Raw genomic sequence first — 23863 nt, forward strand, 5'->3', positions numbered from 1 at the left:
GGCTTCGGGGCGCCGGCACTGGCGCTTCTTGCTCGTCCGCATATCCACTGCCCCCACGACCTCCCCCGCCCCGCCACCCCTTGACCGTCCCCAGACACTGTCGCAACCGCCCCCCGGCTCCACAGCAGCAGCACAGGCGCCGGGGCAGGAGGCAGGTGCGCCCCGAGCCCTTGGGGACTTCATCCCCGGGAGAAGACTCGTCCGCCGTCATGCATCGGCCTCCAACGCCAACTCGCTACGCTCCCACTTCACGTCATTCAAACATGCATCTCGAATCTGTACCTCACTCACTCACTGCTTTGGTTCGCTTTGTTGTTCGTCCACGTCGGTGAGGATGGTTCGCGTTTGAATTCACACAGGACTAAGCCGCAGACAAGTGAATTTCGCTCATGTCAGTCAGGGTAGAGGAGCCAGTTCCATTCCCCGAGTTACCTCCAACCGTGCGGGTTTTATGTTGGCAGCGTATGAGCAGGACAGCAAAGGAAGGCCTCAGATGACGAAGGAACAGGTGACCACGAAGCACGTCACGTTTTACAATTATTAGTTAATCGGAGAACTTAGTTTATAGCGTATGCGTTGTCCAATGATGATAAATATTCAAAGGCTTAGTTCGGCTTGAAAAACTAGAGTCCCTTCGAGCAGTACAAAGATGTAAGTATTAGGACTCTTATGCTTCCTGTCCAAGTATCTGAGATGCCAAAACACACGCACGAAAATCACCCTATAGTATGAACCCTCTGCCCCATGAAAGACAAGGTGGGCTCAAAAGAAGTTGGCGTTTATCGCTTCGGGGGTAGATAGCAGGTGATATTATCTAAATGGCGGACGGGAGGAGGAGAATGGATTGACGAGGAAGGTAGGGAGGTCGACAAGGAGGGAGGGCAGTGGAATGCGGAGGGGAAGGAGATAAGGACAACGCCCCCTCGCACTCCGAAAAAACCATCGCCTGCCCCTTATCTCTCGCGACGCCCACGCGCGGCACGAGTCCTCCTAATCGCAGACAAAACACGCGCGCATCCCGCCGCCGGAGGACAGCTGCGAGAGACTGTCCAGGAGCAGCGACGAGAAAAACGCACATTTAACGCACATTTAACATTCCACATTTTATGTGAAATAATTCCTCATTACCTCTCAATATTATTGGCCCTATCGTTGGCCATTCCTGGGTCTATTGCTCTATTCACTACTTTCAAGGAGTCATACAATTTTCTGTTAGTGGCTATCGGATAAAAAACTGATCTGATAAAATTTTGATTCGACTGATCTGAAAAGATAAAGCTATTGGAACAACGAGTAGATAAAAAATACTAACTTACGATGCGCTAAAATTAACATGATTCCAACATAAACCAATTTAATATAAATAGAAACAATATTCCAAAGACCAATTCATCGCGATAAGGTCAATTGCTATGATGTTAACATGCTTTAATCATGGAAATCACTACAGGAAAGCAGCTTATCACAAGATTACAGGAAAGAGTAAAGCCATTCATCACAGCTGGACAGAAGGAAATCTTATCGAATAGTTACGGAGGAAAATGGCGAAAAGGAGGACACGAATGGATCGTGGGAAATGTGGTGAAATGATGAGCAACGATAAATAAAACTCGACATTATCTTCAATATGCCTTTCAAGATTATGGATTAAAATAAAAGTCAACATTAACAACATCTATGAGAGGGATAGGCTGGAGACGATGAAACAACAAGTAAATCATTTTTGTGAGGCTAGTCGCTTTTTATGAATCAGAGGAATGGACCTAATGTTCTAAGGAGAGTAGGTGAGAAGAGGAGCATCGTGAAAACCTTGATACGAAGTGGGAAAAACGATGTAGACATCTTGAGACATGATGGCCTGATGAAGACAATAGTCGTGGGACGAGTAGATGCCAAGGACGGAAAAGGAAGACCTCGAATGGAATATATGGAGCATATAAAGAATGATGTGAAAGAGAAGAAATACGCAGGTGTGAAGAGATTACCTGAGAGGAGAACTGAGCTGCGTCAAACCAATCTCTTGATTGTTAACCAGTAATGATTATGAGAAATGGACATTTCAAAAACCGGTCAGAAAGAGCAGATATCTCAGAGACCAGTTGATGGAAGAGGATGCTAGGCAATGGGATAAAGGAATACCATGAAGAGAATAACAAAGTGAATAATGGAAGGGTACGTCCCCCTAGGAGGATCAAGAGATGACCACTTCGGAGAAAATCCAGAAGGATTTGAGAGAAAAGAATCAACGTTAATGAACTAACGTGTTAGAGAAAGAGGGTGGAGTTAGCGCGGGCTACAACATGCCAATCCTATGTGCAATCCATAATAATGCGTAAGTACCTCCAGCTGATTTTGAAATTCAACTCCATTCAAACATCTAAATCAATATACTACTCAGCAAGCCGCCTCAATTGGCGTGTGGCGAGAGGAATTACAGGTTGGGTTCCGAAAGTATTGCAATTATTTTTTAAAAGACATTTATAGATCATATTTGCACCAAAACTTTAAATTCATCGAAGTACTGCCTTTGGGCTTCTAATTATTTTTTCCAGCGACTCTGCCATGACCGGTACGTGCTCAGGAAGGCTTCTTCGGGGACCTCTCGCAAGGTCCTTGTCACGACTGATTGTCTCTCTTCTAAGAACGAAAAATGGGTTAATTTCTGGGCTGCCTTAATCGGAGGTAACAGAAAGAAGTCAGCTGGGGTGACTTCACGACTATAGTTGGGTTGGGGCAGCGTTTGAACATCGTGTTTTCCTAGGAAATCGCGGACTCGTAGAGCGTTTTGGCAAGGCGCTTCGTCGAGATGGATTTGCAAGGTAGCAGAAATGTAATTTCCCGTCCTGATGACCTTTTTTGGAGTCTCTCCAGCACGTACATGTAATAGAATGCATTAAATTTCTGTCCTTGAGAAACAAATTCCTTACAAATCACTCCTTTGCTGTCTAAAATGATTTCACTCTTGATTTGCTCATTCTTGCCATTTTGGGGATTTTCCTCTTCCCGGTCATTCTTAAAGGCTTTTAACCACCAAAAAACTTGTCAGTAGGACCGGGCCGTAGGCCTCACGAATCATTTCATTTGTCGCCTCAAGAGATTTTTTGCAGTTTAGCAAATAACTTAAACATTGCTCAATTGTCAATTCCATTTTTTCGTGACACGGCTGGCGCGCACAGGGTTTACAATAACTGACGTCCTGATCTCGGTCTTGAAGATATCTATTCTCAATCGCTAAAGCAGTCTTAGCCCAGCGCGCAGCCTCCGAGTCTCTAGCGGTTCCAAGCTAATTCCTTTAACATATGTTTTACGCTTTTTGTGCGCCCGTAGAAGGTTTCGACGAATCGTCAGCTTTCATTTGTATTTTCTTAAGTTAACGGATTAAGTCTTTCTGCGCCGGATCCCACATGCGCACTGCACGCTCAAGGTGTGGCCAGACGAGTGCTACGTAGCACCTCTCTTTTACTTATTTGTCCCAAAATCTTCCCTACCAAAGTAATGAGGTTCTGTTGTTAAAGGTCATACTGAAAAATCCTTCCAATAAATTCTGCAAACACAGACTGAATATGACGATTCGCAAAACATATGGCTGCATAACAGCAAGGGTTTGAAAGGATAGTAGCAGCAAGGCCACAGGTAGAAAATTTTCAATTCTCTCTTATCCATGGGAAAGACATGGAATAATGACGAAGATTATGCGGGAATCGAAGGTAATCTTATCATAAATATTCCACATTCACTTTTATCTCTCCCAGCCGGATATCACGTATCTATATTTTTTAACCGCATTCTTTCCTTTCGTCAAGATGAAACCGATTATATTTGTAGAAACTTTTTGCGATAAATCTTTAACCAGAAATGGATTACTAGGTTTGAGCGAAGCTGAAACTCCTCTTAGAAGTGATAAAGCTTCCGAAGCATAAAATAATTAAGAGAGGGACGTCACTTGGGCTTCACAGAAAAATGGAGCTTTCTCAGTAACCTCTGTGGCGTACGTATTTTATGGAAAATAAAATTGAAGATAAAGCACATAGATATACCTTGCATCAAAGTAAAACTCATAATATCAGTCGCGAGGCACCCAGCCTTACAGATTATTACTGCAACATATGGGCAAGGCGTTCATAAAAAATTATGTTTCCGGATGAGACTGGAAGCAAATGTTGGTATTATTGGAAGCAAGTAGTAGATTTCAGTATGTTTTTTTCCTATTGAGAGCCCATATGGGAATTATTTTCATATTCCCGATTGTATTTTTTACCATCCCTTCATATGCATATTTTGGCATAAAGAAGTTGTCATAGCATTTGCTACCTTTTCGAAACACTCATATACTATCGACTATATCCTTCTCAAATGTTCCAGACTAAAATATACTCCGATTGATGTAATTTTATAAGATTATTTCTCGTAATACATATGAATGAGGCAAAGAAATATCTGTTGAAATATTATACAGTCATTGTCTCTCATTCTGCCAAAGAGGGCTAGTTAATATAATCTGATTTTAAAATTTTGGGACTTACTCGAGGAAGGCTTTCTCGCTTTATGATCTGGTAACAGATGATAGCTCAGTGAGCCGAAACGCTTTGTACGCAGTAAAAATATTTTGTGGAAAAGTGCTACGATCTTTTATTTATTTAAATTTGTCTAACTTCCACCAATTGAAGCCTGAATCTGTTGAACTTATTAATCGTAATAACAATCAATCTTACCGAATATCTTATTTCGGTGAAGGGAATTAAGTGATTGATTGTTGTAGATTCTTGTTCTAAAGGATACGACGCGAACATGTTGGAATATTGTGATAGGCCGAACCATCAGTCCGATTTTTAGAAGTGAAATTCGTTATACTTTCATAAATACAGAATTTCTACCAAATAATACACACATACAGAATTAACTACTGAATTATATTAAAGATAATATCGGATAACAAAATGGACGTAAATTGCAACCCACCCCACAATCATTCATCCTTCATGTAAACTACATGCCTACAACTGAAGAATCGGCTCCTTCATTAATTTTCTTTTATCTAAGAACGACCTTTCTTTGTCGATTACACAGAGATGTAAAAAACCGTATATTTGCATATTAGATCCTTCGCCTCTTTCTCGAGCTACTCGCGACGAAAATTCGACGTCCAAAACCCTAAAACAGATGAGTTGATGACATCATTAAACCTTGCCGAACGCATTACAGCATCTCAGCGACTTCTAGACTTTGAAAATGGGTCTCTAGACGTATATTGATATTTACATCACACTCTTGAGGGCAATTTCTCCCATTAATGAAAGGTTTTCTCAGTTAAATTTTCAATCATAATTCTACGGACGTCACCAACTCATAAAAATTGAGTGGCAACTTCCTAGTTATCATATTTAAACTAACGAGAGACTGACTGAAGGGATAAGATATGTTAGTTTTGTATCCCGTAGTAACTAATCTTTCTTTCCCTTCTACTCTCCGAATTCAAGTTAAACCCCCTTTCTGGTCAAAATCTCGCCCAATAAAGACGAATTATTATTAATTCTTTTACTGAAGAGCGATTTCGGAATTGAGTGAACGACCCCATTTTGGGTGCCAAAATGATTTTTTTATACGTTTTTTGATGATTTTTTTATGATGATGTTTCTAGAAGGGATAGAATAATAACGAGTACTCACCCCTTGTCGACGTCGTCCGCCCTGCTCCTGGTCAAGGGAGGCTCGAGGGCCGCCGCCGTCGCCACGGAGCTGCTCCCCCGCCTTCCCGCCCCTCCCGGCGCCGACGACGCCTCCCCCGCCGCATCCTGCCCGATCAGCACCTCCGTCCTCCCGTTCTGGAAGGGGCTCAGGCCCCCCCTCCGCCCCTCCTCCTCCTCTTCCTCCTCTTCTTCTTCCTCCTCTTCCTCTTCTTCCTCCTCCTCCTCCGGCCCCTCCCTCTCCGCCTCGTCCCCAGATGACAACAGCGTCTGCTTCAGCTCTATCTCCTCCGGCGCCCCGTCGTCCGTAGCCACGGCGGCCGGGGCGGTGCCGTGGCCGTTGGTCAGCGCCTTCTCGGCGGCGGCTCCCGGCGTCTTGCCCGCCGCAGCCTGCTGGACGGCGACGGCGCACTTGCCGGCGGCGGCACGGGGGGCCGACGCGGGCGTGTTGGGGGCGGCGGAGGTTGCGTTGGGGGGCTGGGCGGAGGCCGTGGATGGATACTCCGGGATGGACGTGACGTAGATGGGGCTGCTCTCGATGAAGCCGTTCAGTTCCTGCTGACCCTCCGTCGACGGCGTCTGGTTCAGCTGCTTGGCCCAAAACAAGAGTAAAAAAATAAAACTCAAATTATTATCGGGCAAAGTATATACGTAAATTCACATGAAATTAGCAGGCGATCAAATTTTCGTTCTCATTCCTCGTGATATACTCTTAATTTTCGTAAAAATTCAATCGAGAATTCATCGTAGAGGCTTTTGCGGTTCATACTGGATTTAAATTTTTTTCCGGAATTACCGCGAGATAGGGTTGGCCAGACATTTCTCAACCTCCGCCGGTCGCATCTTCACAATTCCCTCGCATGAAGTTATCAGCAGGGGTCGTGAAACGTCAGGCCATCCTCATATGAAATGAAAACTATATTTTTTGTGAAATTATGGCGGAAGAAAATGAGCGGGTTAAGACAGAAAATAATTTAAAAAATACACAAGGGTCTTTTCGGATGAATGCGCTGAATCCGTGAGTTCACCCATTAGTCTACGCTAAAACATCTGCTGCTCCCATTTTGTCAAATAATGAATAATACGACTAAAACGGCCATATCTTGAGGCATGATGAGGACAATCGTAAAGGGATAACTGCAGACCGAGAACGAAAAAGAAAGACCTCGCATAAATTTATGGAACACGTAATGAAGTTTACAAAAGAGAATAAATAAATTGCGTGTAATGATTATCTATCAGGATAATTGATTGTAAAAGCTACGTTAAACAAAAATTAAGATAATTGACCAGAGATGACAATGATGAAGACTATTGAAGAGCGGCGACGGAGGAGGGATACACTGAATTATTCACGCATGGAACTCTTATTAGTAGATAAGACATACATAGTTCAACTACTTTTTCCACGTTGGAATAAAGAAAAGGAAACATCAAGTTATTCGAGTTAATTTTAATTTCGACTCGAGTTATTCAGGTGTACCAATAAACTGCTGCAAGATGTCATACTGTTTTTTCTCACTGCTAACCTAATTGCCATTGGAACTCTGCCTAACTAATAGAGCGCTATGAAACCTGAAACAAATGAGAAGAGGGTTAGATTGATAATTTAATAGGTGAAAAGTGGTCTTCATTCGTGAAATGAGTCAATTCGCAAGGCATAGAAAAGCGATAAATTAACGATAATAGGTACATTTATGCTCGCTGAGAGCATAAATTAAATCTTTCTCTCGAGCAATAATATAAGCATAGAAATTTTAAATTTCTTTTTGCATGGCCACTTACAAGTCACATCAGGACAGTTAGATGTGTTGTAATCCTCGCACTGTATGTGGTGATACCATAACATAGAGAAGCGTGTCGTACAAACACTCAATATCTATCATAAAAGAACATATCCTACGGCGAAAGATTAACATGTCAATAAGATGGATTTATAATTACAACCGGCTCTAAGATTTCATTTAATCAATATTAAATCCATCCCTTGGTATCCCATGTAATGTGTCTCGGAGTACAGACATAAATTAACAATGAAACAGAATCGTACATGAAGACGTGCTTGGAGCACCCGAGTCCGATAACTTAGTGAAGTGTCGGACCATGGGATATGTCCGTAGACGGCCTAGAAGGGGCGTTCACAGATGGGGCACGCGGCTCTTACACAAATCCCTTGAAACACAAGACGAAGAACGACCTCCTTGCCGCTTTGGGGCGGAGCACCGCTGCCCTCGGTAATGTGATTCCAGCATGAGGAGGCGAGGTCAGGGGCGCTCGTAAGGGTGAGAGAACCTGAACCTAACAGAGGGTCAACTAGGGTGTGTTTTGAGCGGAAAAAAAACAATTAATAAAGAGATAAATAGGAATAGACACCAAGGGGCAATGAATAAAATGGAGGAGCGCATTGAATTAAATAGACTAGGCACAAGGGCATCGGGGAAAAATCCATGGGTGAATGGAGATATTCGAAAGCGTAGGATAGCTGTCATCCAAGTTAATGCATTAAATGTAATGAAATGACTCCAGGTTTCGGCACATAATGCCATTTTCAAGGAATAATGTGCCGAAACTCGGGCAGGTAGAAATATATGTGTGTGGAAATAGAAAAGTGCTTCCATTTTGTGAAATATCAAAGATTTACTCCGAATTACACCGGAAACTGAAAATTTTATTTTAAGTTAATGTATTAGATGAAAATAAAATGCAAACGAAAAATATGCGAAGAAAAAAATTGCAAATTAGAGTAGGCGGAGGGAACATAATTTTTTCGCAGTGAACTACACTAGAAACTAATGAGCGAAAAAATTGAGGACTTCACAGAGAACAAATAAAAAGAGTGCGAATGTTGAAACGTGAGGGGAGGATGAAGTCGCCTGATTCTTTGTGACTAATGTTCTCCAATTCTTATCACTAAAACTAGAATATCTAGGAACCGCAATCTCCGTTACGTTACTCTTCGCTCAAAGGAAAACATTCAAAAATTTCGAGCAAGTTGGTTCGAAGGCTTTCGAACAAGACCCGAGACCTCACTTGAGCTGGTTAGGTGGCGCGAGGGGCGGGTCAAGTGTGTCACTGGATATCGTCCACTTCAACCGACAACGGGCGTCTTGGAAGCGTCGGCGGTCGTCCTTAGACATTAGAAACAGGCTAGGTGGAGACTCCAAACATTCCCAAGAGGAGCGAGGGGGCGTGGTGAGCGTGAGACGAGTGGGTCTTTCCCCGAAAAACGAACGATATTCCTCCGCAAAAAAACGCTAACTCGCTGTCATGATAACTGAGACGGGAATTTACGACCTACCGCAGGATAAGCAGATATGTTGGGCCACGACTAATTTAAGCTTGGAGCCCTCCCTCAGCGAAAGTGTCATTTTCCCTTTTCCATCAAGAAGGTGATGTCTAACGTTACCTTCGTCTATTTTCGATGCAGAAAACGGACCCACGCTGCTCCCACGACAGGGACTGGACGCAATCTAAGCCATGCAGTAGTTCATAGAAATCTGCTCTGACCTGCAGCAGTTTTTAGAAATATGTTCCGACCTGTTGCTCCATTGATTCCATTAATCACTGTTTCAACACACATAAATTGTTAAGTTAAAATTATAATTTAAATGAAAGGTAATTTGATTTAATGTGCATGAATACGTTAAGACTATAAAAGCAAACACTACAGACTAAAGGGAGATGTCGAATTCAATAGAAGTAATGGCGGATAACATTGTAGGTGTTGAAGAGAAGATCAAAGACTCCCGAACGCCAGAGAGGTGGGTAGAGCGCTGGATTCATTGTTTACGGTCTTGGGTTCAAAACAGAGTAAAGCATTTAGACAGCTTAACATAACCCTTAAAATCCTTCTGACGCAGTTTTATGAGGAAGGACAACCACAGTCACCCCCGTCCCTTTACTCCTCACAAGCGTAAGCGCCCACTAACGCAATCATCGAATTTCAGGGACGAAAAACTGCAGCATGCTTTTAGGTATAAGCCCTACATATCGAGTACCCTTAAGGTGGAAACCCTGCGAAGCATAAAAAAGACAAATTGACTGACCCAAGACTGCGAGCGGTAGCTCACCACATATGTCAGGCGAAAGAAACATTAAACTACTTAAGCCAAGTCATTTACAGTCTGCAACTGAGTTGAAAACCAAAAACACATCCTCAGATACTCGATAAACAGACGAGACATGAAAATGGTAATTTTACGTCATTTTGGGCAGATAAGGAGCGAAGATTTACGGTGTTTTGACATTTACGAATCGTTTACATTTGTAGCATCGTAAAACAGAAATGGACACAAATAAAAACTGCAAAACTGTACTGATCTCAAATGTGATAACGTAACATCAGTGGAATGAATGGCTCCAAGCAAAAGTCCCACTGATGATTTAGGACTTTGTAATAAGCTATCCTCAGCATTTAGACATAGTTCAATCATAGTTCCCTCACAGTTCAATTTTGTATACCTGAAGCCGAAATGTGTGTCCTGAAATGAGACGGATTCCCAGCTCTATGGTTCTTATTTAGTATTCAAAGCAAGGGTTGACGTCAAATACGAAAAATTATGAACGCATTGTAATTTATAATCACACACTACACTCTTCGATGACAACATTATGGGTTCACACCTCATCACTCTCTTCGGAGGACGGGTCCATATTGGCGCAGAAAGGTTGCGGAAAGGTAGCTTGCCACTCACAAATAACTCATAACGAATACATCTCTTTTTCCCTTTTTCTACCGAGGATCTTGTCACAGTGCACTTGATGAATCCTAGCTTCTTCAGGGCTACGCCACAAATTTTTCCAGGACGGAGTTCTCAGTAATCGTGGGGTGGGGGGGGGGAAGGGATAGAACTCATGGGGGGCGTACGCGTGTGTACCTGCACGGACACGCGGCATTTTCCGGATGCAGTGGTGTTGATGCGGAGGAAGCTGGCGCAGCAGATGGGTAGCAGGAACGAAGCGGAGGCTCCCACGTGCCTCACCGACACCATTACACCCCTGCCGCCGCTCATCGCGGAACACACACCTCACTAAAGGGATCGCAGACGGAGTGACGATCCCTGGCCCTCGACACCGAGCGACTAGAGCCCCGCACAATGGAAGTAAATGGAAGCGATATGAGCGCCACCCTCGATTGGACTACGCCCCAGTCTGTCCCGCAAAGTCTTGATTTTTGTTGCTGCATTTTGATATTTGCAATAGAGCACGTTCACTCGCGAGGAATGCAATAAAAAGTTTTGAATTCGATAAATTTGACCATTCGGAAGATAGATTAATGTCAACAGCCGTATTTATGGCTTATTTAACAGTAAAATCGGATCACTCTGCCGTTAGCGACGCGAATGGAGACTTTTGAAAATCCATTAAAATTCGCTGTGGGTGACAACACACCTAGCGGCGAACTTGAGAATCCTCTCTCGTAATATTCGCGTCAGTACTTGAGGCACCATCTTACTAAGCTTGACTTCCATAGTCTTCGTTCACCCTTGTCGTTAATGCGATCCCTCGATACCACCCTGGCCACCCCCAGTGTCCGAGGAATAGGCCGCAGTTGTCCACGTTTTCCCTGGTTTCGCCATCCCAGATAACAGTGCAATTTTCGAGCCTAGTAGGCGTGGCTATACCCACCCACAAACCCCTCTTTCTGGCACGCTGCTTTCTTTGCCCTCGAGGCCTCTCGCCAGACTCTTCTTTATTCACCTTCCAAGGGACAAGGGATAAAGTCGTGACATCGAAAGGCGCAGTGGTAGGACTACATGGACGAGGCACTAGTCCGTCCCGTTAACCTTTGATTTTTGAATCAACTTTGGGCGCGTCTTTCCATTTTCAAAAATGTCCATAGCGCGGCGATGACTGCATAATGATCCATTTATTTACTACATTTACCTTATAATGCTTGTAAGCATGACAAATAGCATTAGTTAGTAATTTGAAAAATAACATCACCGAGAGAAAACCCTCCGCCGTAAGCCAAGCGAGCCACACACTGAAGGTCGACATAAAGAAAATATGTAAACCTCTTTCTGTTCCCTTCCTTCCTTATCATTCCATTAAAATATAAAAAATAGAGTTTTTTAACCTATTTATTTCTACGCTTTATCTAAGTATCTCATTTAGGTAATTCATATTGCAGCAACCTCTCATAGTCAAGAAATTACCTTTACTCTAATTAAATTCACTAACGTCCCATAATTCTGCTCCAATAACTGATTATCATTTCCACGGTGACTACTCCAACTCTATATGTTCCCTTTTCCTACTTTTACATTAATTTCACGTTTTACTTCTTTACGACCTCATTTACTCATAGTTATAATTCGTTCCCCGGCAAACGAATCTTTTCATGGAGATTCTAGCCCCCATTGGAGTGAAGTACCATACACGCCTGAATGTTCCAACGTGACGAGTGCCGTAGTTGCCGGCATCCATTACTGAGATTTTGATTTCGGGTTATCCGAATTAAAAAATTATTTGATTTATGTCTCTGAGTAATTCTAAATAAGAGCGCTCAAGTTCTGCTTCGCATGAGCCAAAACCTGAGGCCAATATTGACCACCCCCCAAATTCAACTGTTACATGAAACGTAAAAATTAGCATATGAAATTCGCATAAATAGATTTTATTAAAATCGTGATAATACTCCTCCCTATTACGTGACAAATTTAATGGAAGTAAAATTTCAACATAAACACCACGAAAAACAAATGCCAATGTCGTCTTCAGACATTTAGGCCCATCCTGTGATCTCGGATTATGCCATTCCAATCTTCGCCGCATCCACATAACCAGAAGTCAATGTGTAGTCAATAATTATTCTTAGGGTTTCCGTCGAACATTTCACCAGTATTTTCTCGCAAAGCTATCACGGGACTTCTAACTTCATCCTAAAATATTTGAAAATATATGAAAAAAACTTCACGTGGTGTCCTCATTTAAAAGAAATTAACCTCACCATACATTGATCTTGGTCCTCCTACTACAATCGATTCATCACCTCAAGTTACTGCTGAGCAATTATAGGCCGAGTACACGTGGGAGATAGGGAGAGGCAACGATCAAATTTTCCAAACTGAATTTGACCAAGTGTCCTGACAAGTGCGATCACCTCATGTCACTGACAATGAGTTGAATGCACTGCATTGGGTCCAAACTAATGTTCAGAGTTGCTCATGGTAGTCCTCTCTCATGGGTGAATTTAAGGGAATTGGACTATCCCCTCTCAAAATGGGAATGTTTACATAGGACGCATATTAGGTATTTATGAATCCTGATCCGAAATCAATACACTTATGGCTAGATAAATGCCTCCGCTCGTGCCATTTGGCAAATATAGACGAAAAGAAAAGAACTCAAAACAAAAATCTATCTGGTAATTGAGGCCATAGCATTTCAGCTAGTCCGCACGTTGAATTCTCCGCGTATATTATCAGCGCATGCAATGGAGGAAAACAAAGGACGATATCATGAGTCAGGAGATAAGCCATAATCCTACAAACGAATGAAGATCTTCAGGGCATACAAATCGGGAAGCGGTGGCTCATGAGTCCCTTCGGTTGAGGCAGACTGGGATGAGTAACTTAAAAGAGAATTTTACTTTTAATATTTATAAATATAATATAACACGCGATTCACTTCAAAAATGCCAAAGTAATCGCTAAGGAGAAAAACTTACATTACCGGCTACTCCGCGAGGCGTTGGAAATTAGGAAATGCGAATAGAACTTCAATAGGGACTGTGGCTTAAAAATCACATAAAATGTTAGATCCTGCTCTGAAGTTATGCAAAAAAAATGACAAGTCATTTAACATCCTTCCGTCCACGAACCCTTATAAATACCCTTCACGAAAAACTATCCTTATTTATCAGAAAAAGAGACTAGCAACGGCCACGAAACGTCAGGCAACACACCCAATAAGTACGCGAGGCACACCCGAAAAAACATCTAAAACAGAGTTATTTTCTGAAACACATTGAAAATCAATGACACGCGATATAAGAATATGGTTAAGGTTCATGGGCAGTAGCGGATACGGAAAAAGCTCAAAGGGGGGGGGGGGGGGGCGCAAAAGATATCTTGAGTTACCTTTACTTTTGAAGTAATGACAAATAATTAAGTCACATGCAATGTTTAAGGTATTTTTATTTAAATTGATAATACGCATATAGAATACGATGCCATCTTATGATATAAAAGTTAGAATTGTGGTTCTGGAATGTTAGGCATTGCGGGCGGCCCCGCAAGGGGGAGCGATTGGCTGTATTTTAACGGCCAAATAATCTAATCCGTAGGTCCGACAATTGTGGTTCACAGTTGGTGGTAATAAAACTGACCTCTTAACCATGATGACATAATTACAGCGAAAATGTTGAAGGAGTAAGTTTCAGAATACCGCTGAATTCATTGCGTCCTTTCCTTCCTTCCCTATAACCTATGAAATCAATCAAGAGGAACGAGAGATAGACACTAGCTGATCTGATTGGCATGAAAATTCTTCTTTCCCACGCTCCATTAGCGAACGCAGCAAAAACCCCGGTATTAAGCCATCATCATCAAGCACGCGTCTCACCGTTCCGAAAAATAAAATACATACCATTACATGATAATTTCAAAATACAATATCCTAGCTGTATTTTATCGACGGAAGACCCAAAAAAATAGGCTTTCTGTGCTCTCTTCGTTTAATACTGCAATTTAATCACTGCATTTACATATAGACTCTTCTTGCGGTACTTGTATAAGCCTACGAAAAATACTTATACATTCTCGAATTTACACGTCGATCAGACAAAAATGAATAAGATTTTCGTTATACTATATGAATCACATTGAAAACTACTTTTAGTAAATTTAGTTTTTTTGCTTTATTCGTCTACATGATTTCTTGATTGGATCAGTATGTACTGTAAAATGGTGCTGTCCAATGGACATGAATGAATATATCATGATAAAAAATAAAGCATAGGCCTTTCACCAGGCAACTTTGTGAGCTGTTTACAATCAAAATGGAAGTCAACTCACGTTGGTTACAAGAAAATGGTATTGATGTCGGCTCCAATACCTGGAAAAAGTATTTATTTAAAAATAATATGAGGGTTATAAGGATTGAATATCCACATTCTCATAAACTTTATTATGTTCTTAACCTCCATGAATCTCGTCAAAGAAGCAAAATTTTAAATAAATACAATACGAGAAACGCAATTTTTTAATCGCGTCATCGCGTACCTCTCTCCTTCATTTCCTCTCCTTCCAGCGTATGTGTGAAAATACTATTTACATTTACGTCCCTTGAAAGATCTTTATTGTACTATTTGGACTGGTATGGAATTTAGACGATTTTGGCACATCACGGAAATAATATTTCTGTCAGAAATCATGAATTATTTGGGACCCACCACCACCAGCCTGGCACAGCTGCTGAAGTCACTCCTGCTTTGACACAGTGATGGATCAACGGGATACCTATCTAAATGGCAAAAAGTCTGAAAAAGGTAGCAGTAGCGATGGACTTCTGGGCCGGATAAGGATGGAGGAGCCAACTATATGGCAACTTTGTTCAGCTGAAATGGAGGTTAGAGAGACTCAGTCATGCGCGGTGGAAGTTAGCAGGTGAACAAGGGGAACGGTACCGAAGGAGGTTAATTTTCACGCATGTTCCGTTCGTCACGCTAGCAGAACCCGTGGAAAGCATGTATGTATGTACAATATGAGTCTATGTGGGTCACTGTTGATGAAAGTGTGTCCTTAGTGTATCACAGATGAATCATCGGACCAAGGCAATCGGAATTTAGCGACCGTTCGGATGCGAACGAGAATGATATTGATATAAGAACGAAAACGCTGCAGCGCGCTGTAAAATGAAAATGAGCTACGTCAAGGGCTAAGTCAATACGAGGGGAGGGGTCCGGGCCCCCATAAGAATGAGGAAATTTAAGAAAAATTTAAGTATCGTAAGTTTGAATCTGTTTTAAGAATCATTGAGGAAGGCATCGCCGCTTTATTTAGTAATACTCCGACACATACATTATTATTCGTACATATTTAAATATAATAATATATCACGAATATACCAAGGGGTGATCTTCGTGAAAAATGGGTTCACTTTGAGGCCAAATCAATGTTGATAGTGGCAAATTTTAGTCCCTTCAGGGGTGAATGTAATGGATAAGGCCCGTGGCCCCAACGGAATGAGAATAAGTAAGCCACTGACTGTGAGATAATCATAAAAGATACGGTTGAATTTCTTGTATCTGATTGAAAAGATCAGGTATTAAATGGCGAAAAACTTGGCAGGAAACAAGCGCAAATCTATTTCAAGATTCTCTATTTCACATTCAATCCATGAACAAATAGGGTATCTCATCTGAAGAATTAAATTAAAAATTTAACAGGATTATACTTAACAATTTTTCAGATAAAATTAATATAAAACTAACAATTAACGCGCATAATACGTGTGTTTTTTCCTTTGTTAATTGTAACTTCAATTCCGTTTTCCAAATATGGAAAAATGATAAAAAATTAAGAAACAATCAACTCACAAATTTTTAAATAGGATATTTTCCTTTAAGAAAAAATCAAGTCATATCCAATTCCATATCAGCAACAAGTATGGGTAGGCAGGTACCTATTTGGAAAATTTTAAACTAATATATTTTGCATCCAAAAATTTATTTTCCGAATACTTTCCTATCGCATCTAATATCAGACATTTGCACAAGGAAATTATAACATATTTGTAAGTTCAGTAATTGAAAAAAATTAAGCAATTCAATATGCTTACGGGTAAGCGCAGATCAGATTCCAATTACTTCAAAATAACACATGATAAAAAACGCAATGAAAGTTTTTGAGCGAATTAAAACTCTGGTAGTTCATAGCAAATCCTAATGAAATTAGCAAGAGACTATTTGTGCACCCTTCAACTCCCCTCCTATAACCGCTCACTTATTACAATTGTTTATTTTCCACCCCGGTAGAGGTCGTGCAAAGTTGGCGCGCTGTCTTGCTCGAACGGACACCGCAAAGCGCGCTCAAACGGTGGCAGGCGGAACTCGGTCGAGGAAATTTGCGCGCCAAAGCGTACAATTATAAAAGGGAGGACTGACCTCCCGAGTAACCGTAACACTCAAGGTTGCCAGGCAGTAATCAAAAGCTGATGCCAAAATTGAGGCACAAAATTAATAATTATTATGGAAAAAGAAAAAAGTTGGCAAATTAAAAGATTACTATTAGATATGATCAAAATTGAGGGGGTGAGAATTTAATGGGCGAAAGTGATTTTTTGAATAAACAGAGTTATGCAACGAAATTAGGCAAAGAAAACAAACGATATCAAGAAGATATTTATCACTGCATTTGATTTTTCTTTCGATTTCAACACAGAACAGAGACTCACTCGTATCCCTAGACCGCCAAGTTTTTGTATGTGAGATAGTGAGAAGCCAAGGGGTACAAATGATTTTTTTTCTCAACAGAGTTAGGCAAAGTTAATTGTTAGAAGAAATACACAAAAACTGGTTGCCAAGGTATACGAGTGAGTCTCAGGTCTGTGCTGACATCGAGTGGAAAATCAAATGCACTACTAAACATGTAGTTGATATCGTTTGTTTTCTATAGCTGATTTCTGTACCTAACTGTGCATAGAAAAAAGAAATCACTTGTACCCCTTGGCTTCTAAGTCACTCATAATTCTTCTCTTAATTTCTGTACCTAACTCTGTTTAGAAAAAACTCACTTGTACCCCTTGGCTTATTACCCCCTCAATTCTGTTATTTTTTCTTCTTCGTGCCTGTCTTTAAGTTAATTGATATAAGATCTCCATTACAAAAATGAAAATGTAAATAGAAGTTATTTTTAAATTAGCCCATCAAAATTAGCAGGTATTTATGATCAAAGATTACTTTTTCACTTCAATCGTGGATGTGTGCATACGGCCGTAACTGGTTTATCATAAGGAAGGATACTTCCTACTATCAAGCAGCCACTTCCTATTAAATTACGGACTCCAAAATTATAATCATAATCTAAATGCATGATGATTGCATTCACGAAAAATACATTATATCTTTCACTTTTGTATTTTGAATATTTGGACGATGCAGAAAAATGGGCCTCCTCCAGGAGTTTTTCAGGATCGCAATGTTTTAAATTAATACATCCTTCTATGGCTTGAAAGTTGAAATAGCGCATAAACTGCACGATCACAACCTATTCATTGGAGAACAAGGCATTATTATTATTATTATTTCAGTTCGTCCCTATATTTGCGATCAGGAGGCTACAGTTTCAATTTCATAATTTTTATGAAAAAATGAGAAAATGGCACAAAATTTTACGAGAATTAGCTCAGAATATATTTTTCTTTACAGGGTCCTTTACATTTCCATGCATTACCTCGTTCTCTAAGTATTCCAAAAACAGATTAGCTCCGCTAAGAAACCAATGTATGGGTTACGAATGACCATGAAAAAAAGGATAGGGCGTGATTTTTTTGAGTAAAATTATTTGGAATATATTTCTGGGAAGTTCCTGTTGCCTAATGTCCCATTTATTCGTACTCCAATAGGAAAAATATAAGAGGGTCATTGGTTGTTAATCTTATCGTATCAGGATCAAAACACGGCACGTAAACCTCAAGAAACATAACTGGCCAATTTCAACCGGTTAGTCGCCAGTAATGGCCGTATTTCGGGGGGGTTCGGACCCCCTCCGAAGTATAAAAACACAATTACTTTCCTTCATAAAAGAAAACAAAATACTGAAAAAATCACGTACTTACTAAAGATTTCTCTGACAAATGAAATTTTTTCGACTATGACAAGTGTTAAAATTTGTTTAAAACCCTGTACTTGATACCCTGTTCTTCAAAAAATTTACCCCCTGGTTTTGGACCCCTCCTAACGAATCACTCGCTTAAAACTTAATGCTATCATCCTGAAAATGTTAGACTATACATGGGCAGTGTCGGATTAAGAAGGGTCGGGGGCGGCCCCCGTAAGTTCTGGAAAAATTGAAAAAATGATCTTTAAGGTGGTTCTCCAATGAAAATTTTTATTTTACCAGATTAAAAACAAAGCTTGAAAGTTATTGATGATTACTTACGGCCACTCGTGTGCAAATATCAGACCTGGACGCATTATCTATGAGAAGTATTGCATACCACCAAGGTGCAGCGGAGAGTGATTATAGGCACCCCCCGCAAACAACTACCTTCGTCAACATTCGCCTGTATCTCAAGCATGAAAATTTTTTCTCAGAATTTCATCAGATATATAATTTTAATGCTTATTTTCATGTGTATATTTTAAGCATACATTTTTCCTTTTTTCCTTTCTATGAATCAATAGTAATGTATTTTTGCGCTCTTGGCGTCGTATGAATGAACGAAGGTGTAATTTTAACCCTTTCTAACCCCATAACTACTTTTGCGAGAATTCAAATTTCGAGATTTTTCGTAGTGAAAACTTTAAAAATTTTCAATCATCCATAATTATCGTGGCAGCTGAATATTTCGTCATTACAATTAACAACATAAAATAATGCGTAGTTTACTTATTTCCTAGATAGAGCTTATAATATATACATTTTTGATGTTGCTTAGAAGCAACATTGGGTTATAATGGGTTAATACGAAACATATGGTCAAATATTAGCAAATATTTACTCTACATACCCTGATAATTTAAAGAAAATATCGTAAATAATAAAATTCACCAGGAAGGGGTTTTTGTAGTATATTCATCATGCATGGAGGGTGAGGGGCGGTGGTGGTCTCACCTGCTGCGAAAGCTTCGTCATGTCGACTGGCTTGATCCTCTTGAGGGCCGACAGTCTTTCGAGCCGCTCCCTCGCCTGCTGCTCCACCGCGATGACAAAAGCATCCTGCACGTTGCTGTTGGCCGCCAAGTCCAGAGCTGCAGCCGTCGAAAAGGGCGAGAAGAGAAGAAAGAGAAGCGACATTATTTCATGGGTCGGAGGTCGGACGGTAGAGAAAAAGCATTTGCAACTCCTGGGAAATAATTAGCAATATCTAATTCAAACATCAATCACAATAGTAAATAAAGCTCATAGCCCCCTTGCACAGGATATTTCAGGGGGAATCTGCAATATTTCAGGAGGTGGTAGGGGAGACGATTTTAAGCATTTTTTCTCCACAAATATGGGGTCGCAAACTCCTTAATTACTGAGCTATAGCAACGCAAAACTTTTGCTGGATGCACTTTGCAGTTAACATGAAAACTTTTTTTCTTGGGTACCCAGCCTTTCCGACATATAATTTAATACTCTGGATTTTTAAGTGCATTAAATAATTAAGGTTGGACGAAAATATGTGATTATAATTATCTGAAACAGTTAATCTCAAAATGAGTGAGAATGTGCAATCGTATAGTTGATACTCGCTCAAAGCTCTCTTTTAATTAATCTCTTAGATTAAATTCCTCTCGAGATTAATTAAAATCGTTGTGCACCCAACGTTTCCGAAAATTTATTGCTTCCTCCGTGAAAAATCGTCAGAAGCAAATTTACACTTAACAGCAAAAAAAAAATGGTTTCATGAGCTTTTCTTTACTTGCCACAAATTTTTTAACAAATATCAACAAACCTTTGACAAACTTAACTCTGTTAAAAATTAGGAAAAATCATAAATCCACTATTTTAAAATGCTTGAAGTCCAGCCATGTTTATTAACGTAGATAAATTTTCAACGATTTATTTTCATTTGCTAAATTTTTGCTATGCAAGGAATCTATGTCATGTTCATGTGTTTAACCGTTTTTCGTTTTTGGATTTGTCATGAAGAAGTTTATAAATTGTCTGAGACTTTGACAGCGGAATGAACTGACTTTTCACATACGACCAAACGCAAGAGAGATAGAGGGGTGAGAGAGAGAGAATCTAGATCATATATCACTAATGACTGTTGCATTTCTTTATTCACCATTTAATGTTAGAATTCTATTCATAAGTCGACAAAATGAACGTAACAATAGATGAAATAACACGTTTACGGCTCTTGTTAGCCATGTCATCAAGATATTATTGGTTTATATACGTCATTATTCCAGTTGCACATGACTTCACCATACGAAAAAATGATATTTTCTACTCAATTTATTTAATTTTAAACCATTTTCTGTACCATACAAATCATCTTCTATTATTAAGCGAAGTAAAGAAAGAAAATCAGTAGAACATCAATGAAAGATTGCCTCAATTCGGTCGTGTTTTACAGAAAAATAAGACTGAAAATGGTTGGAAAGACTTTAATATAGCTAACAGTCAGTTTGATAATGATATGGAGGTATAAATCAGGAATATTTCCTTTCAATGAAAATTAATTGAAGTAGTTTGGACACGCGGGCACACGAACAGTTGAGGGAAACTAGCTTTTGTCACGCGCCACTCAAATAGCAGTTCAGCGTTTTCAAGTTTTGAATAAGAAATCCAACAATAATTAGGATTTAAATCAATGACACACAGTCGAAACATTTGAACATAACTTCGGTACATTTAATAAATCTTAAAGTAATTGAAAACGATCAGCAGGAGAGATATTTTAAGATAGGTAAAAAAAACAAGTCTGTCTTAAAAATGTTTACATATAATTACATATATCACGCACAACCTGGAAATTAAGAGTAGCTTTTAAACTTAGGAAATTTTCCGGGCACCATCCACTAATCGTTGTGAAATTCGGGTGCTCATACAGTGCAGACAAGCTTGTAATGGCATGTTATGTAATACGCTTACTTGACTTATAATATTACGTACAGAGAGTATTACGTGTAGCAGACGGCTGATAGCTTCCACTTTTGCAATCGAACAACTGTCGCAAGTATGTTTTGTGATTTCGCTAAAGTTGCTGAAGCATGTAAGTTGGAGTGAAAAAAGAAAAAAATCATTATTTAAGAGTGTAGTACGATCAGTAACGTACTAGCGCCGCTCGTGGTTTAGAATGCCTCAATGCTGTTGTCCGCTGCAAAGCGTTTCACGGCATTCTTTCGTTGTGAAACTATGACGGTTGCGAAACAGATGCAATCCAACTGTTTTGTTTCTTTAACGTCACCGCTACCGCGTGGACAGCTGCTGCAAAACGAAAAACAAAGTCGTCCACGGCAATAGCTAGCAGTGTATGAAAGCTTTATGTATGACCTCCCGGCTGCGGCTAAATATTCAATGCGACCACTTTTTGCGCAGACTGTAAAGTGGCGTGTCATAGGGCTATTTCCAAGTGCTACTCCAAATAAAATCGTCAAAGAGAGAATATGAACTGAATGTAAATTCTTTATTCTTTCTCTCTCATTTGCTGTTTACTATATGCCCTTTCTGTCAGGCCTTTACTACCGGTTTCTGATCGTTTTCATATGACCTCTGCTTGAAATGCTCACCAATGATATCAGAAAAGATTGGGATGCTAAAAATTTTCTTTTTAATAATCACGCTTCGTATTCATGAGGTGTACTCAGCTTTTATTTCTTCTGCGCATTATTATTTAGGATTCGGGAAGCATAGTATCCTAGAGAGCAGAACTCATGGCTTCTGGAACATAGGTCCTGGGTTCAAATCGCGGGTGTATCTTTCCGTCCACTCCCCTCACAAAGATCCTCGAAGTAGGAGATAGCCCAGGGAAAGAATTTTCTCCCCCTCCTCTGAATATGTACGATTTCCTCGTGGATTAGACAGGAGTGAGCTTTACCCTCACTTGTTCCAACCAACCTTCTGGTTGAAACACGGAGAGTGTGAGCGTGAGCGAAAATTTTCTCCTTCCAGAATCTTTATATCCCCTTACAACTATTTAAAAGGCCAGAGTTTCGACGTGCGCGGAATTAAGCAATGCTTCAGGTTGTTTGTGAAAAGAAAATGAGTTCAGACAAGGTGTTTCAACACACGACAAGTCTCGTTTTATTTAAAGCATATTACATCACCAAAGATTGCGATGGCGTTTCATGTTATTAAGTATAGTAGGAAAAAATTTAAAATTCTCGTATTTTGTGAAAGCATTGAGATGGAGATAGGTTTTTGGTGATGGAAATGACGCATATCAAGGTGGCTGCATAAATTATCAAGACCCAACCCTGAAGCACGCTAGATTAATAAGGCTCGTATAAACTAATGTTATCGTCCGCAAAGTTTCAAAATGTCAAATTATAATTATGTTCACCGATAAATTTTTTAAAAGATTGGGTATTCCACGCCATATCTGGAAGCTGCATTTGAAAATCTAAACATTTCTTTCGGCTGTAACATAGATATTAGTTTTTGCATGCATGAACTGTGAATTAAAAGTTAAATATACATTTTATTTTTAAAAATATGGAATAAATTGCAGGATAATTCAAGAATATTAATAAAAATTAGACGTGTAAACTCGCGGCTGAGCTTAAAGCCACCGAGTGCGTCCACCGGGTTGCGGATGGTGGGTCGACCTTTATATATAGAGGTTAGCTGCGAGATAAGCGAGTTCTCTCGTCGAATAAGCAGTCGTGGACAAAAAGCGGCGGTATTCTGAGGGGGTATGGGGCTACCCTTGGGTAAGGTAGACCATTTAAAAGATACCAAAACCTGTGAAGATACCGTGACTTGGCGACTGGGGGCCGCCAACAATTATGCCTCTCATCACCCGGGGGAGAGGGCAGCAGCTCTTCTTCACATGTGCGAAGGTGGAGACCATTCTGGTCGGTACAGCGACACACATTCCACTACGGGCGTGGTAACATTTACTTTAACGGCTGTAGTACTGCGATGTGGAAGGCAAGGGGAAACCACCACATTATCATCCCGAGGAGTCGCAGCTACTCCACTCAATTTATATAATGACATGATGGAATTCTCTCGGGTAAAATATTCCGGAGGTAAACTAGTCCCCCATTCGGATCTCCGGGCGTGGACTACTCGAGAGGGTACATCGGTCAAACGAGATAGAATGTTACGGATAGGAACATGGAACGTCAGATCACTTCGTACCTGCGGTAAGCTAGAGAACTTGAAGGTGGAGATGCGAAGAATGAACCTCGATGTATTAGGCATCAGCGAAATGAAGTGGCCCCAGGAAGGAGACTTTTGGAGTGGAAGCTACAGAATGATACACACGGGATCGCTAAATGGTAATGCTGGAGTAGGCATAATGCTTAGAAAGAGCGCCGGGATGCGTGTTAAAAGCTACCTGCAGTTTAAT

General features: G+C 40.4%; 1 protein-coding gene across 4 annotated transcripts in view; it reads right to left on the minus strand.

Moving 5' to 3' along the window:
* LOC124154051 (protein PALS1) overlaps positions 1-23863 on the minus strand; it is a 236979-nt gene that overhangs the window by 95371 nt on the left and 117745 nt on the right. For 3 of the 4 annotated variants that reach the window (XM_046527547.1, XM_046527545.1, XM_046527549.1), the window contains 2 exons: positions 19465-19601; positions 5667-6271 (listed from right to left, as the gene is read on the minus strand). In XM_046527547.1, coding sequence (XP_046383503.1) covers positions 5667-6271; positions 19465-19601 — 742 coding nt within the window. Of the gene's footprint in view, positions 1-5666; positions 6272-10560; positions 10751-19464; positions 19602-23863 lie in introns of those variants that run through there. The other variant, XM_046527548.1, reaches the window with a different exon arrangement.

This window comes from Ischnura elegans, chromosome 2 (assembly GCF_921293095.1).
Source record: "Ischnura elegans chromosome 2, ioIscEleg1.1, whole genome shotgun sequence".
NCBI classification, from domain to species: domain Eukaryota; kingdom Metazoa; phylum Arthropoda; class Insecta; order Odonata; family Coenagrionidae; genus Ischnura; species Ischnura elegans.